Source organism: Herpailurus yagouaroundi, unplaced genomic scaffold (assembly GCF_014898765.1).
Source record: "Herpailurus yagouaroundi ecotype Mexico unplaced genomic scaffold, PumYag 215, whole genome shotgun sequence".
Lineage (NCBI taxonomy): Eukaryota > Metazoa > Chordata > Mammalia > Carnivora > Felidae > Herpailurus > Herpailurus yagouaroundi.
This window is the reverse complement of record NW_024412446.1, coordinates 11,375,801-11,401,980: the sequence shown is the minus strand read 5'-3', so window position 1 is coordinate 11,401,980 and position 26,180 is coordinate 11,375,801. Positions and strand designations below refer to the sequence as shown.

The window sequence follows — 26,180 nt, the reverse complement described above, 5'->3', positions numbered from 1 at the left end:
TCTGCCTGGCCCAGTGTTGCTGTGCTACCGGCTCTGGGGATTACTGTTATTCATGGATCTGCCTACAAGTGTCAAATCCAGTTTTCCAAATTTTCAAACCAGAAATTTGGTATCTCCTATTTTTGCAGGGTGGCACCCAATAAAACAGGTCTGTGGGCTTGGTCAGCCTGCAATCTCTGCTTTTGGGGAAACAAGATCTGAAATTCTTTGATATTTGGATAGAGGAAGAATCTGGAAGATAAGACCCCACCCCCACCCCCGCCAACATGAAGAGTATACACTTAACCCACCCAACATGTGCTCACAACCACAGTCTAAGTGTCATAGAGAGACATGGTACCTGTGGGACCTACCTGGCCCTGAGCAGGCAGGCATCTTGCACTACCCACAAGGGCTCCCCGATGAAGTGCAGGATCGGCATGCAGCTACCTCGGGATCAGTGTACTTTGCAACCCCTGGTGTTTCCTTTCACGGGTTGAGTAGGGCTGTCTCCCTAAGCCCTAAGGATTATTTCTGAAGCCAACACACCTGCCTTCTGCATCTGGCAAAGGCTCAGTGTGCAGAAAGGAAACAAATCAGGTTTTAATTAAGGATACAGGCACCTCACATTGATCTCGTAGTAAAAAAGTCTTGAGAATGAACTGACAAGGCACATCCTGGGACACTCCCCTCCTGCCACAGGAAGGAGAGCTGCCTGGGATAGAAGAGAAGGGGGTTTGGAATAAAGGTTGGGCCCATGAGGATTGTGTGAGGTGGTTTCAAGTCCATATGTCAGGCTCAGGCTCCTGAACAGCCAAAAAATTGGTGAGGCTCAGGTAGGAATCTGGGGGAAGTGAGGGAAGGGGGCCAGTCTTCCCCTGTAGGGGAGCTACACTCACCAACTGGCAGGTCTTACAGGCCTCTAAGGCACAGGTGTGTGTGTGTGTGTGTGTGTGTGTGTGTGTGAGCGCACGCATGTCCATCCCATACTCCAGATGCAGGATGAGGAGCAGTTGAAGGGGATTACGTGGGGCCCCGGGACTCTGGGAAAGTGGAGGTAGGCAGAAGGTGAAGAAATTAAGCTACTTACTTCCAAAACATCCCTCAAAAAAAATCCAAAAGGGGTTAGTGTGATAAAGATCCAGAGGGATTGGGCATAAGCCTAGCTCAGAACCAATCTGTTGGGCACTTCAAGGCTCAGAAATACAGTTTCTTTGCCAGACCCTGGCCTGGGCCACCTGCGATTAAGTTGTAGGAGTTGAATTATGTAGGAGTGTCAGGACGGTGAGTGCTCAGAGAATGTGGCCTTCAGAGAAGGGACCCCAAAGGCCTGACCCCAATATCCTATCCCCTCTGCCACCAGCACCAGCACCTCTGAGTCCACTGGCCACGTCACCAGGCTGCTTGGTCTCTGGGAACACGGCAGTGGCAGCAAAGCGCCCTTGGTTCACAACTGCAGGGTCAGTCCTTCAAGCTGCTCCCAGAAACACTGGTTGTTTAGGTCAAGGCCTTCGGCTCCAAGCTCAGCACCCAATCCTGCCTGGGACGGCTGTCAGAACCCGTGTGTGCTGCCTGAAGCCTTAAAGAAAATAAAGACGGTGGCATCAAGATGCAGGAGGGCCAGATGTCTGGCCGGCAAGGCCTGGGAAGGGCCGTCAGCAGTGTCGTTTTCCATATCAGAGCAGAATCTGGTGTCTGTCTCAGAGGGAGGTTCCTCCCCAGCCCGGCCTGGGAGAGTCCTGGCTGAAGGCAGGCCGGTTTGCGCATAAGGCGTTTGGCCCTGAGGAAGAGAGCGCTTCAACACTGTCAGCACAAGGCGCCAGCCCTGCACTCCAGACTCTGCCCCAGCCTTCCTGGCGGGTGCAGGGCCTGGGCCATTTATGCTGGGTCCCTGGGTGCTAGTTCAGTTGGTCATACCCTGGTTTCTTTCTGTATAAGCAGAAGTGCTGAATGAAGAAGACAATATCGAAGAAGATGGAGAAGACGCCGAGTCCAAACTTGGTTGGGTCTCCAAAGATCAGTGTCCACTGGTCTGTTAATAGCCACAGGGGACAGAGTTTGGCTTTAAGTTGGCAGCTCCTGAAGCAGCTGGAGCATATGGGGCTGTGGGGGTGGGGGTGGGGGTGGGGGTCCTCATCTGCCCAGGAAACCACTAATCCTCCAGCTGCCAAGGCCCCTAGGTAAGTCTCACCTTGGGTGTTGCGATTGGCTTGGATTCCCAGGCTGAAGGACTGGGGGTCAGATGGAGAGGTGTCCCAGGAAGCCTGGCCCCCACCCTGTGCCTCCAGCCCGCTGAACGGGCAGGCAGCCTGCTGGCTGACTCACCATTGTTGTAGGACTGGAGGAACATCTGGAGGAGGCTGAAGCTGCCCCCGGTGAAGTCCAGAAGCACGTTACCAATGCTCCAGCCCTCGGTGCTTTTGTAGTAAAAGTTCATGTAGGCCTGAGTCAGACACATGGGCAGACATAAGGTCAGCAGTGAGGGGGCTAAGTGGCTGCCTCATGCACCTTGTGACCGCCACTCTAAACAAGAGCAGCTCTAATTCCTCCCACTCATGTGCTTGGGCCTCAGCTCCAAAGAACACAGTGACCTTTGGGCTCTGACAATCTCTGCCAGCAGAGGAAGCAGTATGGGCAGGTCCAGGGGGTCTCATCTGGGTGCACGGCCAACAGCCCTCCTCCTCCCATCCCTGCACCTAGCAACTGCAAAGGAGTGGGGGATGTTGCTTCTCCATAGTCTTCATCCTTTCCTGTTCTGCGACAAAACCCTGCCCTGGTTTTCTAGCAATTGATTTTTCTTCTCATCTCCATTGAAGGGTCTTCCTAAACTCAGCCTGGACTTCATGTTGTGCTTATCAACATAGGCTAGGAGTCTGATTGTCTGGTCTGGTACCCCAGCTCCACCCCGGGAAGGAGGTTATCTCGGGAGAGTTACTGGAGTTCTCTTAACCTCAGTTTTCCCCATCGGTAGAGTGGCTCTGGCTGGGATCTGGGGACTCCGCTTCCTAGGTCTAGTGGGTGGGTCTACGTGGACATCCTCCCACTTCCTGCCACCACTGCCCCACATCCTTCCTCCAACACCAGAACCCTCTGGACTTCTCTGACCGGGGCAACCTCCCTATCATCCAAGAGGGAGGGCATGGCCCCTGTGGTGGTCTTCTCTCAGCCAGCCACCTGTGAGTTCCCCTTTGTCCTCTCCCACCCTCTTTTATGCTTGCGGCCACCTCTCCAGTTTTGGAACAATTCCAAGCGTCTCCAGGTGGGGCTCCTGCCTCCTAAACTGACCAGGCCCAAACCTTCCCACACTCAGGAACTGTGGCCCCGGTTCCCTCAAGACCTATCCCCCTCAACTGCGAAGCCTTCTTCCCCAGCCCCCTAGGGCCCTCTTAAGTTTCAACACTGCTCAGCCAGCAAGGTCTCCTTGCTGCCACCCCCCCCCCCAATGCCCCCTCCTCTCTCATCCACACAATTAAGTCCTGCTCATCCTTAAGACTCTGGATCTGTTTCCATGCCCTCCAGGAGATGGACCCTGACTCTGGCAAAATGCTATCCTTCCTGAGCCCAGGAAATACAAGCCTCCCTGCACCAGGGAGACTGAAAAGGGGGCTTTTGCACTGGAAATGGGGTAGGTTAAAGGAGGCCCTAGATTCAGGGGTGGAGCCCACCATTAGCAGCTATTTCACACCTTCCCCTGTCCTGGGCCACTGGGCTATGGGGCAAGATGTGTTTGACTCTAGGTCTCTGCATCTGAATAGGCCTTAGTACTTGAGGGAGCATGCTGAAGGCCCCTAAAGCGGACCCTGGATGAGACCTCTGAGGAAGGCATCTCTGGATGGGAGATGGAGGTCAGAGGTCGCAGCCCCAGGCCACTTCCTCTCACTTAATCTTTTCCAAGTATCCCTTCAGGGTCATCAGTTGTGCTAACAGGGGGCGAGAGTAGGGGGCAGACGAAGTCATCAGGAAAGACTGGGATGGCGAGAGAAGTGACCCGCACAACCTGACTCTCAGAGTGGAGCGTGAGCTCAGAGAAGTCTCCGCTGACTTCCTCAGGCGATTCCTGGCTCCAGGGAGGAGCAGCAGTACTTGCGGCCGGCTTTCTGCCTGGCCCTGCTCTGGCTGCACCCGTGGCTTCCACTGCAACCTTCCATTCATGCCTCCTCACCCCCGCTACGGGCTGCCCCGTGGGAGGACCTGGGGTCTGTATCTCATCCCTCTCACTCTAATGGCCATGTGAAAAGTAAGGAGGGCCCTGGAGGTACCTGTGGAAAATACTTGACCAGCGTCACCGCGAGCTTGATGTAGGAGAAGCAGAAGAGAAACCGCAGCCACGTGGTTACCCCGACTGCAGCCAAAATCATGGTGATGAGCACAAAGAGCCACGAGAGCACCAGGAAGCTGATGGCAGGCCAGGACACGTGCTGGCCGCCTCGCTGAGGATGATGGAGAGAGGGAAGGGAAGGGGATAGGTGGTGGGGGTGGAGAGTCCAGTGCCAACCACACCACTGTCGCTATCAGGATCTCTAATTCAGTCATTCTTGGGCTTTCCAGAGCCCATTTGCTTCTTGTTCCCACACTGCAGAACGGGTACCTCTCAGAGGCCACCAAGGGCTGGGAACGTGGCCCCCAACACACTGGAGGCCTGGTGCCCCATTCCAGCCCAGACTTGTTCCATGATCCAGGTGGAGCCTGATCATCTCTGGAATCTATCCCTCACCCCTACCTTTCCCCAAAGCAGGTCTCCTTCACCAGGCTTCACAGAAAGGTAACCTAGAAGGTCCGTGACAGTGGGAACCAAGCAGTCCCTGGCTGACCTTGCATGTGCAAAGGGAACTCCCTGAAGGAAACACTGCACCCACAGGGAAGTGAGAGAAGGCGTGCAGGTCAGTGATCCCCTGAAAACCGGCCTTATGGTGCTTTCTTTGCTGAGGCACTCAACAGCCCCCAGCAATGCAGTGGAGGCCATTCTCCTCAGCCTGGCACTCCAGACCCTTGGACCCCTCAGGAGCCTGCTCCCCTCACCAGGACCCTGAACCCCAGCCACAAACATCTGGTCATAGTTCCTCTCACTGCCCCCTGGCCTTCAGAGTTCTGTCCTCCCACTGGGGCCGCCCCACCACCACGGCAACATCACTTCTACTATGGACCACAACTCAGAGCCACTTCCTTGACGCCCTCCCTCTCCTCTCTGGTTGTGTCAGGGCCTCCATGAGCTGCCCGTGTCCTCCTGTCCTACTCAACTCTCAACCCACTGGGTCATCACTGCCTCTGTGTCTCTCACCCCACACCTGGGGGTCCTGAGGGCTTGGGCTCATGGGTGTTCCCTGTGTCCAGCATGGGGCCGGGCCTCTTATCTCGGCCCCAGTAAGCAGATGCCGAGTTTCTGTGTCTTCTATAAAATAGGAGGTATGGGTGGCAGCTGGTGGTGGTGGGTGTTGGCACCTGAGGTGGGGTGGGCACCAGCTCATCTCTCACCTCGTACAGGAAGCACTGCACCACGATAACCAGGGTGAGGGCGACTGCGTGCAGGCTGAAGAAGACGTCGTTACTATCCACGGGGTTCACTCCATTGGAGTACTTGAGGAAAAACTGCTCCTGTTTGAGGGGTTGGGAGAAGCCTGGGGGTGAGGTGCAGCCAAGCTACCAAACAGCTGGGGCCAGGCTGCAGTGGGCATTACCTTGATGTAGGGCACCCAGAAGAGGCCAATGTTGAACACGCTGTAGGCCACGAAGCCTGTCAGGTTCAGCGCCACGAAATCAAAGCTTAGACCAATGACACTGGCATGGGAGCGACAAAGAGACAAAGCAGGGTAAAGGGTGAGACTGGAAAGATGGGAGGGGACAGAGCTCCCAACACATGGGGAGGAGGGCCCAGCTCTCCCCAGGAGAGCACGGTCCTCAGGCCCCTTTGCATACCCCAATCGATGCCACACTATCCCACCCTCTTGGGAACCAGTGTCCTCCCTCCTTCCCCTGTCTCTGCCTCCATAAGTCCTGGCACGGAGGGAAGTCTGGAGGCCTCCTTCAGAGAGAAAGCATCTCCGTCCCTGGCTCCCAGCTTAGCAGGCCTATGAGGCCCATGTGGCTTGGGTAACTGCAGGACAGCTTGGGTCCTTGCTATGCAAAGACACAACTCCAGGCCCACTTTGTCTTTAAAGTCAGGGTGGGGTCGCTTAACCTCCAAGGCTGAAGGACCCAGCTCTAGCACTGCAGCAGGACTTGACACTAATTCCTGCAGGGCTGGATGGACCAAGAACAGCAGATGTGGTGGACTCCTCCCTCCCAGCACATTCTCTGCTTCCCTGAGAAGCCCCAATTCGTTGCTTTCACAGGGAGGGGCTGAACTGGGCCACAGACCAAATGCCTAGCACTGCAAGTCCTGCCACAGGCTCTTAGAGCTTTCATACTGGACAACTTTCTAGAAGGGGCAGGAAGAGAGAAGAGCCAAGGAAGAAAGTCTGAACCCATGCTGCCTACAGCCTCGCTGGGATGCCTCCCATCTTACCAGCCCCAAGTGACTGCAAGTAAAGCTCAGTGAGTTGGTTACCTTTTCCGCCTCCAGTTGGTGATCACCTGAGGGTAGAAGGAAATGGACCAGGCCACAAAGTAAATCCAGCCAATCACCTGGTTTATGATGCTAACGATACTGCTGTGGACGACCAAGAATCGGATCCTCGGGCTAGAAAGAATTTGGGGATGAGCGGAGGCTGGGCTCCAAGGAAGCCCCCATGTGCCCGACGATGCCTGCCTCCCATCTCATCATTTAAGCCTATGTGGGCTGAGGCCAGCCTACCCGGTCTGGTTGGAATGGTTTCCGTGCAGATAAGCAGTAAGTTGTCCAACATTTTGAGACGTCACTTGAAAAGAGGAATCTGTCACGCCGGGAGGCACCACAACCTGTTAGGAAAACTGAATTTGATCCAGTGCTACATAGTTATTGGGACCCGAGTGTCCAGCTCCAGGCTACACTCTAGGAAATAGTGGGACGGATCACACACAGTTCGGACCTTCCAAGAGCTTACTAACAAAAGGGAGAAACATTGGACCAACTACCCCTCCCCCAAGAACCCCCTCCCCCCACCTGTGTGTTAGACTTTCTGAGCAGAACAGTAGTCCCGCCCTCAGGCCTCAACTCCCAGGGAAGGTGGGACAGCTCTTCTCTCACTAACCATGGGATCTCAGGCAAGTTATCGACCTCAGTTTGCTCACCTGTACAAGCGGATAACAGAAGTGTCTACCTTTCAGGGTTGCTATGAATGACATAAAGTCCATAAATACTATGTCTGCTATTACTTCTACTTCTGCTATTATGGAAGGCTCCTCAATATCCACAAACAACATCTGCCCCACGCCCAGTATGGCTGCCAAGTGACAAAACAGAAGAGGCGCAATCAACAGACACTTGTCAGGGAGAACATTCTCACCCTCATTTCTGATAACCATTTTATGTTTATCAAAAGTTCTCTCCAAGAAAGAGAGAGGCTTGCCTGCAACATCTGACCTCCCAGTCATTTCCTTGGATACTCTCAAATCCCCCGAACGTGGCAGGGAGCAGGATGATACCTTTGCTGACCCAAACTGTCTCCCCCTCTTGGCTCCTTGGGTAATGCTCTGGGCCCCACACCTCCGCCCATATCACAGGCGTTGTGAGGATGCAGTCATTAGAATTCAGTGGCTTCTTTATATGAGGACCCTGGAAGGACTTTGTGTTTTTAGCACTAGAAATCAGGGGGCTTTGGCGGAACAAATAAAATGGTATGAGCGGCTGCTGCAAAGCCCAGAGTCTAATTCATGGCCCACCTCTTGCAAGCTACGTCCTCATGATGCGTACCACTTTTGGCTATTTTTTTCTTATTTTTAACAGGTTTTCTTGGTAATGTTGTTTGTATATGTGTAAGTGGGCCACTACGTCCCTTCAGGAACTAGGAAGGAAGAAAACTGGTCAACTGGAAATCAACTGGTACAGGGCAGAAGGAAATCATAACTACCACTATCTTTTTTTTTTTTTAATTAATAAACTTTATTTTTAAGAGCAGTTTTAGGTCCATAAAATTTACCACTATCTTTCACTCTGTGCTTTCTTTCTGCATGCCAGGTACAATCCTAGACATTTTATACTCGCTATGGCTTTTAATCCTCATAACCCTTGTCAAGCAGACATTATTAACCTTATGTCTACAAGTGAGGAATCTGCGATGTGCTGGGTGGGGTACCTTGTCCAAGGCTCATAGGTCAGGCCCCTAGTTCTGACCAGTAGTTTCCAAAGGCAGGAGACAGGACTGGCTAGAGCTGGATGGGAGGGGCCATATAGGTTGGCTCCTGGAAAGTGGGTTGGTACTCATATGGATCACTCTAAAACTGGATTTGACTCCCACCATTGATTTTTTTTTAAATTATAGTTGACATACAATGTTATCCACCATTAACATTTTTATGAAAGTGAATTATAACATATGTGCAGAAAAGTTTACACATCACAGCTTGATGAAATAATATCCACAAACCAAGATCAAGCACTCGGGTCAAGAAATGGAACACTTCCAGCATTCAGAAGCCCTATTCGGCTCTTTTCCAGTCACACCTAAGCCCCAAGGGGAAACCACTATGCTGACCAACACCACAGATTTGCCTTGACTGGGTGTGCACTTTATGCACAAAGCAGCATACAGTCTACTTTACTGTGTCAGGCTTCTTTGGCTTAAAATGATGTTTGACTTTCACTGATTTCGAAAAGACGATACTTTTACTTAGCGGTCTGACCTGAAACTAGGCGATCAATGTCATTCCTCAGAGTCTAAATTTGATCTGTGGATCATGCCAGACCTCAGCTGGGTGCCACAATCTGCTGTAAGAACCACCAGGCTTTTCTTACCCTGCAGCAGTCTTCATACCCCAGGGCAGGAGGAAGTGGTGAGAAGTGGCTCAGTCTAATGAGGCGTGGTGTTCACCAAAGGGTGAGAGGGGACTCCCTTCCCACACAAGGCCCTTCTGGGTTGACAGGCTTTATCTGATCGCATGCTTTAGTGCCGTTTTCTTGCCAAGGGCCTCAGAGCCAACTTGCAGCCCATTTCTACAACCACACAGGGCCTGTGACATGCCTCAGAGTTATCCCTGCATTTATTTTGTCTTTTTTTTTAAACCACCGTTTGTTCTCTACATTATTCTCCCCTATTGGTATTTTTTACTTAGTCAATTTGTAATTGGCTCAAATGTTGGTAAGGTAGAAGCAGTGTGTATATTAACATATAAATGCATAAGGGCTACCAATAGTGATCATTAGACAGTATTTGGCACTGATTTTTGGAAATAACACTCAACCAATGGAATCTCAGAATAATGCTTTGCAAACTTCAGTGTGGACCTAAATAATCTGGGGATCTTGCTCATACGCAGGTTTTGAATCAGTAGGTCTAGGATGGGGCCCATGATTCTGAATTTCTAAAAGGTTTTCAAGAAGGGACAATAGTATTGGTCCACCAATACCCTTTAAGTAGCACAATTTTAGAAAATCATCATATGAATTTCTTCTACATTCCCAGGACCATTTTTGCCTCAAATTTCTTACCACCACTTTCCTAATTCCATCTATGTGGCATAAAATGCCCATCGTCAAAGAGACCAACAAAGCCAAAATCAGAGATTTTGAGAATGATGGAACAGGGGCGGCCCACAGTATAAAAACAAGGTGGCCTATTTCTACAGGTACACACTTAAAGACTATTTTGTTACCCAGCAGTTCTCCACCCATCAGTTAAAATTCATTACTTACTTCATCAGGGAGCTCAAGGATAGTAACATTTTTTGAACGAAATGTGATTTGAAAAGTGATCACCAAGGTTGCATTTAACGGATGCCTGTGGAGGACAAGAGTCTGATTACTACTGAGAAGCCGGACACTGTGAGATCTCAACCAACCCTCTCGATTTCACATAGGCCTGTCACTTCTCAAGCAATTAGCATTAAATGTGCTATGTGCTAGGTCCTGAGTCTCAGACAGGTGGGGTCCTTGCTCCTTAGGAGCTTTCTATCTGTATTAGGAGACAAGAAGCCCATGGGGGCCAGGTGAGACCCTGAGAAGGTGGAGAACTGGCTGTGACTGCCAGAGGCCAACAGGACCATGCCCTTTGCTCTGGTGGAGAAGGCTTCCAAGGACTCAATTGTGAGCAGGGATAGGTGTGTCCCCAGAAAGCCATGAGATGTGTCTGACGGGAGTAGTCGGTGGTGTCCTCAAGTGTGGATGTACAGGCCTGGAGTTAATTTGGAAGGCTATGGAATGCCACTCAAGGATTCTGGAGAGGGACGATGTGGTGAGGGGATGGCCTGTCAGATTTATAAAGTATCCACATAGAGAGGTGGCAGAAATTGGGACGGAATGCAGGTCTGTCAGGGAGACTTGCTACCAAAGCTTTGGTCTGAGATCAGACTGCCCAGGAGAGATAAAGAAAAGGGAGAAGGGTAAAGAGTAAAGGACAGGGTTCTAGACTTTCATCCTGGGGAATCCTCCTGGCTGGGAGTCTGGCAGTCTGTACTCGGCCAGCACCTCACCCCTAAACCAGCAAAGGTCAGCAAGGAACACTCTCAGACAAGGCTAAGCATGAGGGTTGCCATGAATGGGATTCACCCAGTATGTTCACTTCTGCTTTCAGGAGGGATCTCAGAAGTGTTGGTGAGCAGCTCAGCAACTTGCCCCCTGATCTTCAGGGCTGTCATCGAATGCTCAGAGCCTTGGGAAGGACCACCCTGAGGTCTGACATCAACTGCTGGTCACTTAAGGACATCTCTCAGAAGGGGAAAAGGTTCACGTCTCTATGGAGAATCCCCCTTCCTCCTCTTCTGACCAGAAACAAGGATTCAGCGGCTGGTGGGGAAAGACTCTAGGACCTCAATCTGCAGACCACCTGCTATCACCTCTCTTTCTCTGGCTTGTCTTTTTGTTTTTGTTTTTAAAATTTTATTTTTTCAGGAGAGAGGGGACTTGATAATACCATATAGAATACCATACAGCATATCCACTGACCCTTCTCTGGCTTGTCTTTTTTTAATTTTTATTTTGAATATTTATTTTTGGGTGGTGAGGACAGAGCATGAGCAGGGGAGGGGCAGAGAGAGAGAGGGAGACACACAATCCAAAGCAAGCTCCAGGCTCTGAGCTGTCAGCATAAAGCCCGATGTGGGGTTTGAACTTGTGAACTGGGAGATCACGACCTGAGCCCAAGTTGGACGCTTAACTGACTGAGCCACCCAGGTACCCCATAGCTTGTCTTAAAGTGAAGAGGCAAAGGCATCGCACTTGAAATATGAACGGAGCCAGGGGTCAGCTCTGACCCAGCCACAGGGTGAATGAACTGAGCTGACGGTAGAGTTGAGCCCGGGAACTTACTGAAGGGTGATGCTGATGTTGGCCGAACTTCCATTTTCCAGCTTCACGGTGGGAGGAACAGTGAGATCGACTGTTGACTCTGGAAGGGCCCAAACCAATGACAAGCCATCAGGTCAGAGAACTCAGGCCCACAAGGAAAAGCTGGGACAAGGATCCCTGACATCTGAACTCATGAGTGCTGACTCACAGCAACCCCCATGTTCTAGGAGAAGATGTGGACGTCCTGGGGGGGATAAGTGATGGACCTGGAAACCTGAGCCTTCATTACGTTCCTTTCCCTCTGACACCAGAGAGACAGAGGCAGACACAGGCCTGAGCAGGAAACAGTGTAGCTTCCTCTTTCCCACACCAAGAAGCTCTGGGGCTGAGTTACCCAGAGATAGGAGCCCCAAAAACTGTCACGCAGGAATTCAAGGATCAATCCGGGACTGGAAAATGTGGACTTGAACCACTTCTTCAGATGGGAAAGCACAGGGGTCTCCTCTGTTCATGGAGCTAAAATGGCCCTGTAGAACTGCTCCAGCCCCTTCTTGTACTCTCAGAGACACACAGGGCCCAGCTATCCTGTTTCTAAAGAACCCCTTTGGGCTCCATACTAACTTAGCTAAACCCATTCACTGATCCCCTTCCTGAGGCTGACTCTGGGGGCTGGAGAATGGTGAACACCACAGTCTCACACAGGGATTTCTTCTTGGCATTAAGGTGTCGATGCAGGATAAAGTAGACAAATAGGCCTTGGGAGTGAGGGCGGAAGCAGGTTGGGAAGGCCAAATACCCTAGAGCAACCTGGCTATAGAACCAGAGTGAGCCAGCCTCTCCCCGACCTCTTCCAGTGTTCTTTGGGCAGCCCACACTCACACCCCACCCCTACTCCCAGGTGTGCTCAAAGCCCCAGGTACCTGTCCACCTCACCTCCCTTACCTTGAGGCCTTCACGGTTATGCAAGGACTAAGGAGTGGCCAGGAATCTAGACTGGGCAGGAAAGGGAGTCCACAGGGGAAAGAAGGAGCTCAACTTGATTAAAGAGGGAGCAGCTGTAGGCAGCCCCAGGTTTCTCTCTCCCCACTCCCCTCTAGGCAGAAGATGAGGAACTGAGATCTGAGATTTTTAGGTGTTCAGATTGGAAGGGAACATAAAAGTTCCCTAATTTAACCTCCACTGTCTGATCCTATTTTTCATTACTCCTACCTGGAAGGTGCTCTTCCTCTGCCTGAACATCTCTAGGAATAGTAACCTCATCTCCTGCAAAGGAATTGGCCAGCCTGGAACTTGTACTCCCGGGCCTGGCTCTGCTGCCTGGGGCCCCTGAGGGGCCCACATTAGCCCTGCACACATGAATGCAGACACAGGCTCTGTCACCTGCATCTGCAAGCCTCCAAGCTGAGACTCCCACAGTCCGAGGTCTCTAGTTCCATGCTCTCAGCACAGCTGCCTGGCTGAGTGCCGCTGAGTAGGTTTGTCCCCATGCTGGCCCTTTCAGAGGCCAAGCTTCTCAGAGCCGAGTAAGACGATCCCTCCCTTAAGTGTAGCCTCAGGGCCTGGAGGCGGCTCTGGCAACTCTGCCCCTTTTCCACACTCTGATGTCAACCCGAAGCTTTGTTCTGGGCTTGTTCTGGGCTTGCACAGCTGGGGGTGGGGTGGAGCGGGGTGGGGCAGTAGTGCGTAAGTCCCCGATGTTACTTTCTGTCTAGAGTTGAGGGCCACACTAGACAAGCAAAACCACTGAAGAGACAGTGCCCAGGACAGGGATACTGAAAGTGAGGCCAGGCAGCTACCCACACCTCTGGGTTCACCCATAAGCTCTGGTGCCCTAGGGTTCTGCTGGGCTGTGGTCAGGGTGAGTGAGAGATCAACATGCCTTTGCTCATCCGCAGTCTTTGCATTTTAAAAGAGGAGGCTGTGAACTCTCACAGAACCAGATCAGGGAATGTTTACTCTCCCCTCACTTAGAGGCAGGGAAGACGGTGGCACTTAGCAGCTGACAGACTGGGCTCGGAAGTCACACGGTTCATCCTGGCTTTGTCACGTCCTCGCTGTGTGACCATGGGTAAGGTTCTGAGCCTCTATGGGTCTGTCTTTCCTCACCCATAAAATGGGGAGAATGGCACTACATGTAACACTGGTGTTTGCGACCCACCCTCCACATGGCCTGAGTGTGAAATAATTGCTGGTGACTATTCTCGTCATCATTTAAACACTGCAGAGCATTTTTAAGCCCAAGATGGAAGGCAGTTACAAAGCAGGCATCATATCCAGGGAAAGCATATTTTACAGTTTGCCCTGGAGGAAGAGTCTCTGGACACCACGTCAGAATTACCAAATAAGTCTTAAGGAAACCACCCCAAGTTTCCCCTGAGAAAAACCTGGGTTTTTTTTTTTTAAGAAATACTTGTTGGCGCCGCCCACTGCGCTCCCCACCCCACCCACTCTGCTAACACTGTTAACCCATTCTCTAATGATTGTAACAGTGAGAGGTGGGTATTCTCATTTCCAATTCAGATATAAGGAAACTGAGAATCCCAAGAGGGAGTGTCTTGCCCACACGGCTCAGTGATGGAGGCAGGATTCAAACCCAAGTTTCAAGCCCAGGTTCTTGCCACTAGGTTGTAGTACCTCAAGATTCCACCCAGAGAAGTCAGACACCACAAACTCTGAAGGCCAATCATCTCATCCAGTCCTGGATGACCGACGCCCAAAGTAAAGAGCAGACAGGCAAGGCAGAATGAGGTCAGAAACCCAATTTCACTCACTTGATTTTATGGTGGCTTCCACCATTCTTTTTCAATGAGATTCAGGAAAGGAGGTGAAATAATAAAATGGAACATGGATCCTAGGCAGGTTCCACCTTTGCTGTTTTCTAGCTCTGTGACTTTGGGGAAGACTTTTACCCCCTCCTGGGCCTAAGTTTCCCCTTTGTTTAATTGAGATGGTGGTGGCTGGATATGCTCTTCTCTCCTAAGGCTTTATCTAAAGCCTACTAATGCGGGTGTGACATACACTTGGGCCTTTTAGGCCCGGAGAATATGATCCCACAGGTCTGGGGCGGGATTCTGGAATCTGTATTGAGGAACACCAGGATGGTGCAATCTTTCCTTTCTTGGAAATTGCTTATCCACAAGGTGTGACTACAAAGTAACATGACTGATTGTTTAATAAACCTGGAAGAGCCTTCAAGAGGCCAGATAACTGTAATGGTACAGCCACTGTGTATGGTTGGGAAGCCTCTGCAGGATTTGTATTGCTTGCATAAGGTTCATTTGAAATTGTTAGGGATTTGAAGATATCCCTTAAATAGCCTTGCTATTGTCCCTTGACGATAGCCAAGCTGATGATCAAAATAACTGGCCTGCCATCCTAGGAGTGCTAAATATTTTCTTTTCATGAAGGAATCTCAGCAATGTTTTTAGGCAGTAGGAGAACTGATAGAATGATGCAGCCCTCTAAGGGCCCTGCTCTGAAGATCAAGCTTCACAAAGATGCACAAACCCTAAGGTATCTTTCGACGACCAGCCTGCGTTCTGTGAGGCCCTACCCCTTCCTGGGCTGCGGCACCCTGTTCCTCGGTTCCTAAGGGAGGGTCTTTTCATCTTACAAGGGGATGCCAGGCAGACTCCTCAGGTATCTGAACCTGAGAGAAGAACCAGGTACAAAAAGGTGGCCACCTCATTTGCTTCTGCACATCTCCCAGGACCCACATAATTCCCTCTGTGAGGTCTACAGGGCAAGGAGTTGTCGGAGTTCCACGGTTTGACTTTGATGACATGGAAAAGTAACAGGGACCCTGTGAAAAAGGCCAATTATCTTGGAACCGTCTGGCTCCCTGTAAAACTCCTGGACTCCAGACCTGGGTCTGCTCCATCACCGAGTGGTCGTTTGGCCACGGGCAGACAGGCGCATGCAGTCTGGACAATCCTAAGCCACTGGCTACAAACAGGTCAGGCCACTTACTCTATAGCACCATCTCCCTCTTTACAAAGAGGCCCATTTCTAAACTTACCACATTTCTCTATGAACTTCAGGGGAAGAAGGATAGAAATCATCAGCCAACTGCTTATCATGTTCTTCAATTTCAAAGAACTAGGAAAAAGAACACACAGCAAGAGAAGTTCAGGTTAAAGTTGGAGCAGCTCAGCAACAAGTGGACAATATGCCTTTTGGAACCATGGCATAGACAGTTCATAAAGGACTTTCACCTCACACCTGTGACCTCATGGGCTTTGTATCACCAGCTTGGAGGAGGAGACTCCAGGGTGAGTGGGTGTGAGGAGACTTAGTTTTCTTTGATATGTGGGGAAATGGGCTCAGAGAGGCTAAGCGTGTCGTGTAAGGTTCCACTCTGAGGAAGTAGACAAACACTGAATTTTTCCCCTCTTCAACTGCTTCTTGCAACCTAGTTAACAAAAAGAAAGAATGCACTCTTCTCAGTTGAGGGTCCTTTTTTTCAAAAACTTATTCAAACTGTAGTCAGATATTTGACTTTGCGAACCTAAACCCCTTAAGAAAATTAATTTCATTCCCTGTCCGGAGACAAAAGCCTAAGGGGCTAATGCCACCAACTGACATTTGGTTAAGTCCCTCGAGGACTAGCAGGGATCACTCATGATGGGGAGCCAGTGAGGGACAAGGCCCTGATTAGCCCAGGAGAAACTCACTGGTGAAGCGAGGGAGATGCACTGCACAATACCCATAATCCCTGACGCACAGCAGGTGAACCATGTGTCAAGATGGGGCAGGTCAGCATGGATATCTGTAACTTGGTCTATACATGTTGCCTTGGCACACAGAGCCCAGGCCTTCCCACCTGACAGCCTCTGGGGATCCCTGTGGGGACAGCTAGGAGAGGTCTGTGTGGAAACATCCCTTTGGTTTCAGTTTTCCCAAAAGGCCTCAAGGAGCCTCCTGATATACCCCTCCCTTCAAATAAGTCTTCCTCACTGCTCCAGCCTGCCTGACTTCTGCTTGTCCTTGCCTCCTCCAGGGGCCTCTCTGCCTGATGCAGCTCCCTTTGACTGTTAGGTCTTATCTCTGGAGCTTTTCCCCTTGCTGGCACTGACCTCCTCTCTCTAGCCTTCTCTGGAGGCCTCGCCTTTGGCATCCCTGTGCCCTCTACCATCCACTTTCTGTACTGTGACCTGTAGGGAATTGGCTCTCCTGTGTCTGGAATGACCATGAATCTCCCATTCACTCTTGCCACTCTCTGCTCCTCACACCTGCCCGTGTCCTCAAGTTCAGAATTAAGAATGTCCCTCAGGGTAGAGTCTAGATTTTCCTCTGGAAATCAGATACAAATCAGGCCTAACCAACTCTTCTCTCATCCTGCAGGAATGGAATGTGGACTGAAAAACTCAAATATTTGGTTAGCAAAGGTCTCCCAGGCTCAGAGGCTGAGATACCTTGGAGGAAAGACATCAGGACAGATAGACGTTAAGAGGTAAGTCGATTAAAATGTGAGAAAAAGGTCAGATTCATAGCTACACACTAAAACCATGTCTTGTGAATGCTACAAGGTAGAAATGGAGAATTTCATGACAATGGGCTCAGTCAGGCATGCCCCTCTTCCTGTGTTAAGGTCTACCTTCCAGGCCTCACTCAGATACCACTTTAAGAAGTCTCTCACTCCCAAACCATCCATTCCAGGAGAAACCTGTGGCTAGGGGTCTCCAACTCCTGTCAGGTATCTGATTTAATCCTGTCAACTGTTTTATAACCTGGAATTTCTTGCGTCTCCTCTTGAAGAATACAGAAAGTGGCAAGGAACGTGTACCCTACAGACAGACTGCACAGGTTTGAACCTGAGCTCCCCACTTATTAGCCGTATTACTTTGGGTTGCTATTTAACCTCCTCAAGCTTCAACTTCCTAATGTAAAACAGGGACAGTGAGACTACATCATACGACTTTTAAAGGAGATGAAAAGTAAAGCATGGCTTGTGGCCTTCCAAAGAGCCACAGTTCACAAACAGAGTTAATTCGTGGTATTAAAATATAATGGTGGTGGGGAGGGTCTGATTAGGAAAAAAGACTGAGAAACAAAGTTGTAAAATGATTACTGCTGTTGCCTAGGGCGCCTAGCAAGCTCTCATAAAGCATAGGTGTTACTTTTTCTCAATTCTGTTGAAAAGGCAGGGCCCAGTCATTTGTCATCCTTTCCTCCAGCCTGAAAGCCCCGGAATGCAGGGCAGGGTCTCCTCATACCCAGTTCCCCAGAGCCCAGAACCGCGCTCAGCACATCAACTGGAGTTTCTGGAAGGGCCTTCTCAGCATCTCCTCTCTCCAAAGTAGACTGCAAACTCCGCGACCTGGATTCAGGCGGCAACTAACCAGAAGGCGGGGAAGGGGTTCAGACTTGCACTGGGATAGAGCCACCCACACCGCCTCATCAGCCCAACGTCCCCTGCCTCTGCTCACCACCAAGCGGGCCTTTCAACCTCGAGGCTGTCCGGTGTCTCGAGGCCGGGACTGCTGGTAGGTGGTGGAGCCCTGGCGCGGCTGGGCGGGTAACTAGATGCGCTGCAAGATCTCAACCGACTTACTGTACCAGGCTTTAGCCCTCTGGGGTTCCGTCTGGGAAATGGGGGGAGGCTGTGGGGGCCGCGCCGGCTCTCACCTGAGATCCTCTAGGCCCGGGGAACCCAACACACGGCACGCAGGAGCCGTTTGTGACTGCACCCGCTTCCCCCGGCCGGCTTGACTTGGGGTGAGGGCGGACCAGAAGTCACCTGACTCCAGCCACCTGATTCTCCGGGTACAGATTTCGGCGCTATGCACTCTGGGAACTGTAGTTTAGTCGTAGCCCGACCATCAGGAAGGGTTGGGGGCGGAGCAGAGGGGCGCAGACGCCTTGGGAGGGATGAGGGCTCGGGTGTGAGGGAAGATTAAGCCCCTTTTACGACACAGAGACCCCTGGAGCGCCCAGTGCCTGTCGGCGTGCCCTGCGCTAGTTGGGTGAACGAAGCCCGGGCAGCGCTGCACTGCCCTGGAACTGCTGCCTTGCAGGACGGGCCTTCTAGGTCCCGCCTTCCATAGCCTCTCCGCCTATAGCCAGGGCCTGCCATGAGGGGTGGCGCGGGGCTCCGCTTTTCTTGACCAATGGGAAGGCGAGAGGCCTCCATGTTGGTGTGGCTGAAGGATTGGCAGGCGAGGCCTCGCGTCGGAGCCTTGAAGCCGGGTGGATGTGCGGGAGGGGGCGCTACTCCTCCGACGTCAGCTGTGTTGCGCTTTGAAGCTTTGGCAGCTTCGCCCTCCGACTATGGCTGCACGGTCGGTCATTCTCGGTATCGACCTGGGCACTACGTCTGTGAAAGCGGCCCTGGTGGAGTCCGCGCCCGGCGACCCATCCGGGTTCTTGGTACTGGCGAGCTGTGCCCGGGCTGCGCGGGCCGAGGCAGCGGCCCAGAGCGCTGCGGCAGGGCCCCAGGTGAGGCAGCGTCCTGGAGTTGCACCGCCTCGGGGAGCCACTCTCTTGCTCCTGAAAGGAGGCCTCCCCCCAACCCCTTTTCTGCAAGGAAGTCTCCCCGATTTCTCCAGTCTGCCTGACCTCTGCGTGTCTGCTGCAGCTCCCTCTGATCCGTTAGGTTTCTTCCCGGTAGCTTTCCCACCTGCTGGCACCGATCTCCTTCCTCACTCTCTGGCCTCTGGTGTCCTTGCTTATGGCGCTGTATCCCCGTGCTCTCAGCCCTCCACTTGACCTGCGGGAAATTTCTCTCCTTGTGTCTGTGGAGTGACCTCAGGCCTCTCTTGTTCTTGCTGTCTCTGCACATGACACCTGCCGTTGTCAAGTTTAGGATTCAGTTTGTTCCCCAGGGCAGAATCTGGATTTTCCTCTGGAACTAAGAGGAAGAATCAGGGCGAAAGGGGCTCTTCTCATTCTGCAGGGGTGGAATGTGGACTGGGGAATTGAAACACTTGGTCAGAAAAAGACACCAGGTTCCAAAAGCTGAGACAGCTTGGAGGAAGGACTGCAGAGACAGAAAGACAGGAGAGAGAAGCCGATTAAAATGTTAGAAAAAGATTGGATTCATCATTATACTCAAAACTAGTGTCTTGTGAGAGTTACAAGGTAGAAATGGGGGAGAATTTCACCACAATGAGAGCTCTGGGTTCAGTAACATCATCAGTTCTTAGAACTGGATTCCATTAATTCCCTGAAAAAGGTAGATTCCATTAATCTACCTGGAATCTAATCTACCTTTAATCTAAAACTGGATTCCATTAATTCCCTGTGTTCAGTTAATTGACAATAGAAATTAATATGTAGGAACTTTCTGTGTAACCTTTGGACTTTTTTTTCTGGATCTCTGCTTGTTCTCCTAGTTGTAATAGGAGGCCTCTAAGGCCCCTTCTAGCCACAAACTCCGATTTTTCTGGGCCATACTCCCAAGAGCTTGTTTTTCACAATCTCTTGCCAGTTATCTGGACTCAGTTGTTTACAGTTCAGAGTCCGTCTTGCTCAGAAACATTTCAGAGGATAAAGATTACAGGAGCACTTTGCATTTTCATTTTTTTTTAAATATATGAAATCTATTATCAAATTGGTTTCCATACAACACCCAGTGCTCATCCCAAAAGATGTCCTCTTCAATACCCATCACCCACCCTCCCCTCCCTCCCACCCCCCATCAGCCCTCAGTTCGCATTTTTTAAGAGTCTCTTATAGCACTTTGCGTTTTCATAGAGACTTTCAAAATTAGTTTGGTTGGGGCATCAGGATACTTTAGAATGATTATTTCACCTCATGGACTGTGAAATGGAGGCAAATTCAGCTCTGACCCTGTGGGGGTGAGCAGCTGGGATCAGAGGATGTGAGTTTAGGCAGTGCCCTTTCTCTTGCAATAGGGCCACTTCTTGAAAACTGCTTTCTCCGCTTCCCCCAGTGTTCAGCAGGCTGTTCCGTGTTTACAGGCACACAGTGTGCCACACCTGCCTAATGAGGGGTTTCGGAGAGGCGAGTAATACCCCCCATGCATCTTCCATGTGTGCTTTGTGCTCTGGGACAGACGGCATTGCTGTAATTTAATCTTTAGCAGAATTTCTCCACCTTGGCACTGTTGATACTTGGGTCAGATGATTCTTTGTTGCGGGGAGCTGTCCTGTGCATTGTAGAATGTTCAGCACCCCCAGTTCTGACACCCCAAAATGTCTCCATATTGCCAAATGTACCCTAGGGGACAGAAACACCTGGTGTCCCTGTGCTCTCTCTATGTCCATACTTTTCATTCTTAAGAAGTATTGTGTAGAACAAGGCCAAGCTTGGCAGCTGTATAGAAAGTCAGGCTTTTAGGTGTTTGCAACCTTAAAATACCAGGATTTTTGAGTGAATCTCTGTGACCCTTTTGGAGTTAGTTTTTCCTTTCTGGGCCTCAGTTTCTTCATCTGTAAAGAGGGGTGTGGAGGAGGAGGGTTGACTTGAGTTTCTAAGTTCTGTTCTCAAATCTAAAGTTCTAGGATTTGATCTGGATAGAGTGATTGATAGTCTGAACCAAGAAATGGAGGCAGCACCTTTCCTGTTACCTGTGGGTATGCCCATTGTCCGAGAGCTACTCCCTCATCATACTCACCACTGAAACTCGAACTAATTGCTGAACACTGACTGCCTCCTTGTCTTCGCTCCCACCTGGCCCATTTCCCTCCTTCACTGTCCCACCCACACAACTCACACACCAGTGGGCCCATTTTAAACAGTGGCTCCTCTGTCCTCGGTTGATATACCATCTGGCCATGTGGGAACTCTTTAAACTAGCACTGTCCTGTAGAAACTCTAGCTACGAAGCTGACCCACACCTGGAATTTCCAGTTCTCTAGTATTAAAGTAAAAAGTAACAGCTGAAATTAATTTTAACTGCATATTTAGCCCCATGTATCCAACATACTTCAATATATAATAATGAATATAAATTTATTAATAAGGTATTGTGCATTTTTCATACTAAATCTGAAGTCTGGTATGTATTTTACACTTGCAACACATCTCAATTCAGTGCCAGCCATGCACCTCCTCTCTGCTGGGCTCTCACTGCCCAGCCAGTTCTGCTGTAGTCTCTCCCATATACAGTCTCTTTAGGGTCTGGGGCTGCCTCCTCAGGAAAATGATTTGTGATCCCTCTGCACTTTTTTCCCCATTCTACTCATCCTGACCTTCCTTTTTTTCTGTTTCTTTGTTCACACTTGTTTGGAGCCTAGAACTGCCCCTGCCCAAGGCCAGCAGGCTGACGGACAAGTGAGGGGTCTGTCCCAAGGAGGGGGAGGGCTGTGTTCTGCCCTGGGCAGGATAGCCTGGGGCTTGAGGGCTCAGTCTTCAGATGCTTTTCCAAGACCGGAAGCTTTCTCAGTTCCCCAGAGACCAGACATTTATTAAGAACGGAGCCACATTTCTCTTCTGAGTTTTCCAGGGGTCCTTCTAGTTGTTAAGCTTATTATACCTTGAGGTGATTTTTGTGTGCCAGAAACATTGCACTTTGGTTGAAATCAAAGTAAGTATTCAATTTACTAAATTCAGAACCCTAGTTCTTAAACTTTTAAATTTAGCTTATAAAGCTGGTTCCATTTATAAGTCTAACATGTCACTATCATTTTTGAGGGCCTTTGAATAATACTTAATGCTATTTCAGTTATATTTATATATATAGATAAATATATATTTATCTAGTGTATAACTAAGATACACTATATACACTAGATAAATATATATTTATATATAGATTTATATTTATATTTTTTATAAATAAATTTATAAATTTATAAATATATTTATATATATTTATATTTATATATATTTATAAATCTATCTATCTATCTATCTCTCTCTATATATTTAGGTACTGTAGTTGCCTGACCCACAGCTTTTCAGAATACTTAAATAATTCTTATAAATCTAATAAGTTAAATGGATAACTACATAAACTTTAAATGCTCTTATATGTTTAAAATCCTTTTACAAATATACAGTAATGAGATTTGAACTTATAATCACAAATCTAGATCAGTTACTCAATTTCACATTTTAACTTGGAGTTGCAAAGGTAACCTAGGCCAAATTCTCTTAAACATATAAATTTACCTAAAATACCAAATGCTCAGATTTCCTTAAGCACAAATGTTAATCACATAGGTATGACTCTTTTAAACATGCATGTTTAATTCTTGATCAAGGAAGCAGTTCTGTCATCTGGGTTGCTTTTCCAAGTGTATATATTTTGGTGGCCTCCTTAGCTTATTGAGACTTCTTACTGATTAGAGGCATCTCCTGGGATGGGATGGGATCTTGGAGTCTGATTTCTAGCCTTTAACAGACTTCATAATTTAGAAGAAGAGATGGTCATGGAAACCTAAATTTTTTGGTGTGAGTCACCTACTTTTGAAGTTATATTAGTTTCTGCCTCCCACCCATCTGGATGTACTGCTTGATTGGATTTGGCATTTCATTATCTCTAAGATCCCTAAATGTGTTTTCCCATCTGATTCCAGACACCTCTAACTTTTTTCAAATCCTGCATTCTATTCATATTCTTGTCTCTTAAGACCACTGGACCCAGAGATATTAGCATGCTATTTGATTATATTCTTAACTCTCATGACTTTGTTTTTCAAGGTTATTTTGCCTAGACAAGTTTGTAAGGAGGCAAATCAGGGGAAAAGGCAAATCAGGAGAAGATGGTCCTGACTGTCTTGAATCTCATTTCCACCCCTAAAAATCTTTCTATACTATCAGTCTCTTTCTGGGTACCTTATCTCATTGCCTAATTAATCTTCTGAAAACACTGCTCTGATGATGATACTGTCCCATTCAGAAAGCCCCAAGGGCTCCCCATTGGCTTTAGGAGGAGCCCCTTACTCTGGGGCTCAAGGTCTGCCATTGGGCTCACCCTCTCTTTTATAGCCTCATTTCCCACCACACCCTTGCATGGACCATCTCACTGTTGCTGTGCCCAGGTATTCTCTGGGCTTTCTTCTTGCCTGCCTTCCCTAGTGGATGTTTTATTCTTTTTTTTTTTTTTTTTTTGTAAGTTTATTTATTTATTTTGAGAGAGAGAAAACACGTGCGCAAGTGGCCCAGGGTGAAGGCTCCTGTGTGAGAGCCAGGGAGGGGCAGAGAGAAAGGGAGAAAGATAATCCCATGTGGGCTTTACGCTGTCAGCACAGAGCCTGATGCAGGGCTTGATCTCAGGAACCGTGAGATCATGACCTGAGCCAAAATCAAGAGTTGGACAGTTAACTGACTGAACCACCCAGGTGCCCCCCCGCCCCCCCCCCCCCCCCCCGTCGGTGTTTTGTTTCCGAGTCTAAGGCCTGGCCCTAAAGGCACTGAGGAGATGTTTGTCAGATGGATGAACTAAAGTCCCAAGTAGAAGCAAACACTAGGGCTTGTCCACGAGGCCTTTCCTGGCTACACCTTTCCTTCCAGGTTCCTTCCTGCTGTGTTCCATCCTGCCCTTATCCCAATCCTCTGTGTGCCTTGAGATAGACCCTTAATTGCTCCTTACATCTTGGTCTTGTGTTTTCCTATCCTTAATGTTAGACTGTCAGTTCCTATAGGGCAGGGGCAGTGCTTTTCTCAGCTCAGACTTGCCCACAGTAGAGGGCAGAGTCTTAGCCATTTTGGAACCTTATCTGCCCCAGCGCCTCACCTGTGCAGGGAGGGAGTGGAATCTCGTCCACCACATTCCTAGGTGCTGTTGGAGGTGGTGGAGAACCCTCAGTCCCACATGTCATCCGTGAGCCTAGTCAGCAGGTCCTGGAAGGACCCCAGTGGAATTAGCTGGGCAGCCCAGGAAATCCCTTGGGGCCCCTAACCCCCCCCCCCCCCCAACCTGTCTGTGTGCCACTGCCTGACACGTCCTGTTCTGTTTCCAGGGGCGGGAGCAGGATGTAAGCAGAATCATCCAAGCCCTAAATGAGTGCCTTGCTGCCCTTCCTCAGCAGTTGCTCCAGGAAGTCTGTGGCATTGGAGTATCAGGACAGATGCATGGAGTCATGTTTTGGAAAACAGGCCAAGGTATGCTGGGCTCCAGGGATGATCATGTGCTTCTAGCAACCACTGTGGAACAGCAAAGTGCTGCAGAGGGCTCTCTCTGAAGGATCGGGTCACCCTGCAGTAGGAATGGAATGGCACATGTTGTCTCTTGTATTTTGTGTACGTCCTGTATGTTGTGTACCTCCTATCTTGTACAGATGTGTAATGAGTAAGCGAACTGTCCACTCACACACCATCCATCAGCAGGGTGAGGGAAAAGAGTGACTTGTCTCTGATTCTCTGTAGGATTCAGTGGAGTGGATTTTCCACAGCTTTCTCTTTTGTGTCAGGGTCTCAGAGCATCAAAGTAGACAACTAAGAGATTAGTGTGGTTATAGGAGATGCCAAGACACAGTGGAAATACTTTTGAATTTGGGCATAATTTTTGTTGTTTGTCATAGTCACAGACATTTGTGATTTTTGAATTCCAGGGCTTGTCCTTTTTATGGGCTCAAGTGCTAAGAATTATTTAGTTGGTTGTCTTATATCTTAAATGCCACAGTGCAGGTGACCTGTTCTTTTTGGCCTCTAGGAAGAGACTTATTAAGCCAGCAAAATAATGATGAGTAATTTACATGCCAGATGTTGGGCTAAGGATGTTACCTGCATGATCACATTGAACATTCCTGACATCTTCATGATATAGGTTACATCATTGTCCCCATTGTGCAGATGAGAAGTGGAGGTTCTGAACTTAATATGCCTGGGCTCATATGGCAGCAAGTGGGGACTCCAGCTTTTGAACCCAGGTTGGTGTGACTTCAGACACTAAGCTTTTTTTAAAAAAATTTTTTTTTCAACCTTTATTTATTTTTGGGACAGAGAGAGACAGAGCATGAACGGGCGAGGGGCAGAGAGAGAGGGAGACACAGAATCGGAAACAGGCTCCAGGCTCTGAGCCATCAGCCCAGAGCCCGACACGGGGCTCGAACTCACGGAGCGCGAGATCGTGACCTGGCTGAAGTCGGACGCTTAACCGACTGCGCCACCCAGGCGCCCCCAGACACTAAGCTTTTAAAGGCCTCTTGGAGAACCAAAGCTGCACGAGGGTGCAACAGTTCAATGAAGCCGGGAACTTCCCAACAGAATGTCTGAGGAAGGATTAGGATATTATGAGCTCCTATTACAGCAAGCATTAAAAAACTTTTTTAACTAAAAAGTTCTATACAGACATAAAAGTAGGGAGTATTATGGACCAACACACACCCATTACCCAGCTACTTTACTGCAGGGTTTTTTTTATTAAGGTTTAAAAATTTATTTTGAGAGAGAGAGAGAGCATGCACGAGCTGGGGAGGGGCAGAGAGAGAGGGAGAGAGAGAGAAACCCAAGCAGGCTCTGCACTGTCAGTGCAGAGCTGGATTCAGGGCTTGATCTCACGAACCGGGAGATCATGACCTGAGCTGAAATCAAGAGTCAGACGTTTAGCAGACTGAGCCACCCAGGCACCCCCTACTGTAGGTATTTTAAGTAGAGGATGGATGGCTACTTTGGGGGCTGTAGTTAAGGGGATTTGAACACCAGATTCACCCCTTTTTTGCCTGGAGAGTCAGTGATTCCAGTTCCCCGGGGCCAAGTGAGTGGTGACCTGCTTCTCAGCAGCATGACTGGTGTCTAGTGATGCATCCTTTGATCAGTTCCCAGGAGGGGCTGGGTGGACTGTAGAAGCCAGTGCAGGACCTCTTGCTTCTTCCCTCTTCCTCATCTGCCTGTTGTCAGGCTGGCTGGGACCACAGGAGCTGCTTGGCTCCAATCAGTAGCAGGAGGAGAAGGCCGATTAGGGTGTTACAGCTGACCTCTCAGAGGGAGTCTAGGT

The 26,180-nt window shown here is 49.6% G+C and overlaps 2 protein-coding genes across 6 annotated transcripts in view; one reads left to right on the top strand and one right to left on the bottom strand.

Moving 5' to 3' along the window:
* Positions 1-552: 552 nt before the first annotated feature.
* On the bottom strand, positions 553-18,316 carry CTNS (cystinosin, lysosomal cystine transporter). 4 transcript variants are annotated; one of them, XM_040455589.1, is made up of 12 exons: positions 17,963-18,313; positions 15,354-15,433; positions 11,357-11,435; positions 9,746-9,830; positions 6,770-6,873; positions 6,524-6,655; positions 5,655-5,754; positions 5,452-5,571; positions 4,239-4,409; positions 2,305-2,422; positions 1,897-2,011; positions 553-1,558 (listed from the first exon to the last, which is right to left on the bottom strand). In XM_040455589.1, exons 2-12 carry the CDS (start codon positions 15,412-15,414, stop codon positions 1,477-1,479), a joined length of 1,167 nt encoding a protein of 388 aa, XP_040311523.1. In that variant the 5' UTR covers positions 15,415-15,433; positions 17,963-18,313; the 3' UTR covers positions 553-1,476. The 4 variants fall into 4 exon arrangements, with proteins under 4 accessions (XP_040311523.1, XP_040311524.1, XP_040311526.1 ...); XM_040455590.1 differs by lacking the exon at positions 17,963-18,313 and adding an exon at positions 17,764-17,903; XM_040455592.1 differs by lacking the exon at positions 1,897-2,011 and having other exon boundaries at positions 17,963-18,316.
* Positions 17,534-26,180, top strand: part of SHPK (sedoheptulokinase) — a 26,131-nt gene continuing 17,484 nt past the window's right edge. Inside the window, exons 1-2 of one of the 2 annotated variants that reach the window (XM_040455583.1) lie at positions 17,534-17,820; positions 24,205-24,346. In XM_040455583.1, coding sequence (XP_040311517.1) covers positions 24,313-24,346 — 34 coding nt within the window. In that variant the 5' untranslated portion in view covers positions 17,534-17,820; positions 24,205-24,312. Of the gene's footprint in view, positions 17,821-18,493; positions 18,773-24,204; positions 24,347-26,180 lie in introns of those variants that run through there. The other variant, XM_040455582.1, reaches the window with a different exon arrangement.